Raw genomic sequence first — 6,254 nt, 5'->3', positions numbered from 1 at the left:
TTTTTCATTCATCAATTATCCCCATAATTTCGCAGTCGGCATTCCCCTTTTCTTTTCATACCGTGCTGGGAGAGAGGGAGAGAGAGAGAGAAATGACATGACGACATGTAAATTTCTCTCCTTGACAGTTGTGGCAGGTCATCCTTCATTTCGGTTTCTAAAGTTTTTTTTCACCTTTTCCGGCCACTCTTGGACCTCTTTATTTTAACCACATTGGAGGGTTTTCTTGTGGGGTGAAGCCCATTTACGTCGTTGTCTGTAAACATTTTATGAGAAATGAATGAATAGTTAAATTTTAACCTTTCTTTTTCAGTGAAATTATCCACATACCTATTTTTACTTCTCACATACAACTTATTAATTTATGTCATTCGATCATTTTTAATTCATTTAATCTGACAGCCAAAACATTAAAAAGATTGTGTGAAAAGCATCACCCTTCATTTTTTGTTTTGATGCCGAGCGTAAAACCAAAAACCAACAGTACAATATCAATTCATTGGAAGGTTTTAAACTTTCAAATGTTGATGTGCATTATGTGGAGGCCACCCAAACTTTGCTACAAATTGAAGTTTCGGTGGTAAATTGTGAAAAAAATTTAGTTCGGGTGGTATTTGCACACGTGCCTAAAAATCCACGTGGTATATGTGCAAATTTCTCAATTAATTATTATCCATCAGGAACAAAGCTGCCCTAAACATAAAAGGCAGGACAACAAGTCTAGCACTTAAAAAACTACATCCATGCATCACTAAAATTATGAACATCTTGAGGTTAAACTAAACATAATATACAGGGTTTGATTACAAACAATCACAATAGGAATTAAGAGGTACAGCAGCACAAGTAATTTCTACATCGTTGCTCAACGTACTAACTGGACTCTGCCCATAACAGGTTAACGGCTTTGCAACGTCATTCTCCCCGGCCCCGACGTTATTATTTGTTAACTGCGGAAATTGCTTTGCCCTAAATACTCCCCACAAATAAAACTTTGCCTGAAATCCTGCAACCCAGTAAATGCAATCATGTTATTCGCTTTTCCAGACGAGCTATACAGATTTTTCTTTCTTTACTAATGAAAGGAAAGGAAGTAGAAAAGCTACAAACTAGTAGAAATTTCAGAACTCACTCCGATACTGCTCTGGCAGTATGACTGACGTGAAAACTAAGAGCTCAGCATCGTCCAGCACAGCTCTCATAGCTAGATCATCCTGGATCATGCTAGCCACCATGGTGTCAAAATCCTTCTCATCTCTGTACCCAAAAAAAACGAAGAGAAAAGAAGAGGAACATCAGCTTTTAAGAAATCCAATCCATACATGGAAAGTAGATGGAAACAAGAAACAAGAGTCAAATTTATCACCTTTCGTTATCAGAAAAGAAATAAAGAGCAATACTCTGATCGTTAGGTCCGCACTTCTCAAAAGCTTTGGGCCACACATCTGTTCTATTAACCAATTCTGGAAAAAGCAGTAACGGTAGCAATTCTGCCTCCTCACGTACCTTTGGACAGGCTAAGCTAGAGAGATGGGCTACAAGTCCACTAACAATGTTGAAGTCTTTGTTGAATATGCTGAGGCTTCCTCTGTCATTTAGACAAACCATCTCCCAGTTATACCCTGCACTAGGTGTGCTTGTACACATTCACCATAAACTCAATAGAGTTGGAAAGCTAGAAAGTTTTACCTCCAGATTGGATCAATAATAGGCTGTGCAGCAACATAACAAATTATTTCTGAGGTATTTAAAGGGTCAGAAGTAGTAACTAGAGAGGCTTCTACAGATTTGGCAACGTCATTCGAGGAAATCAGTTGATCCTCATGAACCTCATCGCACTGACTACCAAGCTTCTGACCATTATCACAATCATTACTACCCTCGGCCTCATGTTCAGAGGGACTACCTTCATGTATCTGCGCCTTCCTGTTAGCCCCTTCACATATCTGCACCTTCATGTTCGCCCCTGCACATTTCCGCACCTTCTTTTTAGCCCCGTATATAGGTAAAGTCTTTCTTTTACTCTTCTTCTTCCTCCTCTTCTGGAACTTCTTGTTAAGACAAATTTCCATTGATCTTACTGATTTATCAATTCTACAGGGCTTTACAATCTTTGGATCACAATCCTCACAAAGCCAAGTCAGATCTTCATCAAAAATATTTTCTGCTGGTACATTAAGGCAATAACTGGAAAACAGAAATAAAAGTAGAGAGTAAGTCATTTGAACAATGTCGAATCAATTGAAAAAATATTGAGAATTCGAAGTAGGCCACTTTGTGTGTTCTTATAACTGTACATATGATTTCAAGAACTAATCCAACTTCAACTTCAGCAACAACTCTACGGACTGACCCAAACTTTAATAACCAGGAACTGAGCATTTCTTTTAGGATAATGTGATGCATAAACAACAGTATTTTCACATCTTTTTCCAGGGACTGAGAATACGAAAGCACAATGGAAACAAGTTATACCGATGAAGAGCATAATTTTGGCACTTGTCACAGAAAAGCAAAGCATCTTCGATACCTCTGTCGCCACACGTTTGACACACAGTCACCTGCAACCAGTACATCAGAATCAATGTTAGCATTATTCTGCCCTATTTATAAATAAATAGGAACAAAATAACAAATCAACCCCAATTACGGAAACAGTCAGAAGTCCCACAGCCCAAAATAAATGTATATTTACAGCTTAATGTATAAATGATGTGGATGTAAACAATAAATCTCACTCATTCAACCCTTAATCATATGAACAATCCAAAGTTACAAAAAGACACATGTACCATTCGCCCTTAATCTTTTGAGTCTGCCAAAAAGGAGTTATTCCGCAAACCTTGACATCTAGACAAAGATTAGCATTACGAACATTTACTTTACAGCCCCGATAACAACTGCTACACCAATAACCCATTTGTATGGTATACAAATTGGAATACATTATAAGATTCTGAATTCTAAATGTTAAATATATCACCCCCGGCAATTAGAAATATCAAACCTGATAAAAGCAGTCAACCAAATGAGTTAGCATTAGAAAGTGAAATAATAAAATTTAGTTTCTTGAGGTATCAATCAAGATATATTTCAGATTGTGTGCAGAAACTAATGAGAGCTGCCTAATTAATGACACACACATACACACAAACAAAAACCTCACCCAAACACATACAAAAGAAAAGTGTATATGAAATCATAAGTCTTTAATGTAAGAATTGAGTTGAAATGATATTAAGCAAACATACATCAAAGAAAATGAGCATTAAAATGAATCATGGTTTTGTTTTATTCTTTATCCCCCCCCCCCCCCCCTTTCTCTCTCTCTAAATTCCAAAAAAGGGTCATTCTCAAACACCCGTAGACATAATTCAAGTTATGCAGTCTAACTGAGGAAGGTACAACTACGAAGAACAGACAAAAGTGATAAATTAGGACACAAGAGTAGAGGTATGTATATTGTAAATTGGATTAACCATCAGTATCCAAAATCTTCACTCTTCATGCATATTAGTGCTAATGTAGACATTATATGATATATGCGTCTTAAAACTCATAAATTTTTTCTATATATTACTTAAGTTATAAAAAATTTAGGAGTGCGACAACATGATTAAAACAATGTTTGAATCACTAAAAATGAGAAGCCACTGATGTTACATCTTTCATCATATTAGATAAATCCTCTCACAGAAGGATGAAAACAGGAAAGTTCAAAAGGAATAGCTATCTTAATTTATTATTTATTCTTAAAAGAACTTAGGTCGCCAGATTTTGAGATTTGATGGGTTGGACAGCAAAAGAATTAATAATAATATATTATAAATTATGATTTCCAATTGATTAACCCTATCAGGCACAATCTGCATGAATACAATGGAGACCGAAAACACAAAGCCAATTCAAAGCTGCTTAATAATATATAAATGAGTGATAGCGTAAATGCACGAACAGTGACATTGTCATAGCGAAAATGCACAAACAGTGACATTCCTATAGCATCATAATTTCTTCTTTTGTTTTTTGATGGACTATAGCATCACCATGGGCTGTTAGGGAACAAAAACAGATAAAGGAGAATTACAAGTTTAGTAAGAAAAACACAAAATATTGGTTCATAATTGCCTACTGAGTATTGACAACTAGAAAAGTACTATGGTTCTTGGCTTTTTACAACATTGCGCTTGACTGGACTCAACATTGTACTTCCTTGGCTTTTTAAGTCTTTGATTCTCATTAGAACACACACACAGAGTAAAAGTACTATGATTCTGGTTAATAAACCTGGTAGCAGGTATAAGAAGTATAAATTGTGGATTACCGAAACAGCAATTAAAATAATAGCTTACAATGGAAAGCAAGGCTCACAGCAAAGTGATATCCAAACACTCAGAACTCTGGAGTTATTACATGAGACTTTTGAGTATGGTGGTTTGCATAGAAAATATTCTAACCCTACATTTGGGTGAGGACTTTTAAAGTATCAAGGAAATTTGGACTTAATGTTAAAAGTGTACTACATAAACATCATAAATGAACTAATAAAGACACTAAACAAGGGATTGCCTGTAATCATTTTCAAGTCCCTATCTCACTGTTGTAAAGAACTTCTAACAAATTTAGTTTAAGACCCATGGAATTTTAAGGTCCCTCATCCAAACATAGGGTAAACACTACATTTGGATGATTTATTTATTTATTTATATTTTATGAAAAGAAACTGCATTTGGATGATGGTGTTTAAAGCCATGAAACCTAGGTTAGCCCTTTCAGAAATGCACTACAAAAATGACTAGATGCAATACATTTGAGAGAACTTTCAACACCTTGAAAGTCCTTTCTTGCGTGTCTTTCTACTGCATCTGTAGGGCTTTAGTAGTTCATCAGTAGTGTTCTGATACTGCATTTAAGTTTGTCCCTCATTCAAACATAGAACAAAACACCATGACAACTCTAAGTTTTTTACAAAAACACTTCAAGTGCTCAATTCAAGGAAAAAAGAAAAAATTGTTTATCCACTTGTCATGCTCTGATTGATTCACAGTAGTGAAATCCTTGCTCCATTACCAAGTCAGATGGGTTCTTTCCTTTTCAAACTATTTGGTTTGAAGTTTTTCTCTAAGGATCAAGTACCATCATCTTCCTGGCGAATATACTCACAAAATTCGTTACTCTCTTGTAAGTTTCGGAAAAAATCAATTAGTTTCAAACTGAAAACGAAAAAATGGTATAGCACATGCATACACTGCAGATATGACATAAACTTATACACTTCTTTACACAGTCAAATCAATAAAATTAACGTAATGAACCATAGATGAATGCCCTCATCACTAAAACCCAGCATAACATATGTCAAATCTACTGCTTTCCCGGTAAAACCGACATCTTTATGGCCACAAAACTAAAAGGAGTAGACCAATCAACAAAGTTCAAAGGCTAAAGAGTTTTCCCTTTCCTAATGGCAAAAACCCAGAACACCCACCACTTCACTCTTAAAAAATTTACTTAAACACACTTCTTCCTGCCCTAAAGTTCCATAATTCTACTCCCTCAAACACTTCACATGCTTAAAAACCCCACCAGACAGTTCCTACTAACTTACCTAGACCCATGCAAGTCTAATTAGCAGATCCAAACTTTCAAAAACCAAAATTCGAAAAGATAACAAAAAAATTACAAAATTCAATTGGAAAAAGGCAAGAAAATTGAACTGGGAATTGGGTAAACATACCATAGTTGGCCAGTAGCTCAGGAGTCCTTCATGCAAGTTGAAGCACCTCAATTTTCAGAAAATTGACTGCAATGCGAGAGTTTTTCTGGGCAAATCAGAGCGAGAATGTGAGGAAATTAGGGTTTCAAGGGGGCCATCTTTCTTTGGGTGAAAGAATGAATACAAAATCGTCAAAAGATATTAGGGAAAATCTGAAGAAAAGGTGAAAACGGAGTAAAATGTGGAACCCGAAGATCTTCCTATTTTAAAATTAGAAATATTTATTTTGTGGGGAAATTAAAAAAACAAATGAAGGGAACAAAAAAAAAATTTAACAAAAAGCCCGCGATACTGTTCACTTTAACGAAAAACCATATTTGTACACTAAAAAGTTAAACATGGTACTATTCATTTTACCCTTTATTTTGTTCTTATAATTAAAACTCAAAATTTTCAAACCATTTCCATTAGTTTTCCTAAAAGAAAAAAAAAAAAAAAAAAAAAAGAAGGAGGGGGTGGGGGTTGGGAACTGGTGTAA

General features: G+C 35.4%; 1 protein-coding gene across 1 annotated transcript; it reads right to left on the bottom strand.

The window, feature by feature from the left end:
• Positions 1-646: 646 nt before the first annotated feature.
• Positions 647-5,951, bottom strand: LOC137726229 (PHD finger-containing protein 1-like). Its single transcript, XM_068465122.1, has 6 exons — positions 5,738-5,951; positions 2,476-2,561; positions 1,690-2,187; positions 1,367-1,588; positions 1,133-1,257; positions 647-1,006 (listed from the first exon to the last, which is right to left on the bottom strand). Exons 1-6 carry the CDS (start codon positions 5,738-5,740, stop codon positions 804-806), a joined length of 1,137 nt encoding a protein of 378 aa, XP_068321223.1. The 5' UTR covers positions 5,741-5,951; the 3' UTR covers positions 647-803.
• Positions 5,952-6,254: the final 303 nt, after the last annotated feature.

This window comes from Pyrus communis, chromosome 2 (genome assembly GCF_963583255.1).
Source record: "Pyrus communis chromosome 2, drPyrComm1.1, whole genome shotgun sequence".
Classification (NCBI taxonomy): domain Eukaryota; kingdom Viridiplantae; phylum Streptophyta; class Magnoliopsida; order Rosales; family Rosaceae; genus Pyrus; species Pyrus communis.
This window is presented reverse-complemented; position numbering and strand designations above follow the sequence as displayed.

Bases quoted from the DNA above. Each gene is read 5' to 3' on its own strand.
- LOC137726229 (XM_068465122.1), bottom strand. The intron at 2,188-2,475 runs GTATAACTTGTT...TCTGTTTTCCAG, and splicing joins CAAAATTATGCTCTTCATCG to TTATTGCCTTAATGTACCAG. The intron at 1,007-1,132 runs GTGAGTTCTGAA...ACTGGGTTGCAG, and splicing joins ACTGCCAGAGCAGTATCGGA to GATTTCAGGCAAAGTTTTAT.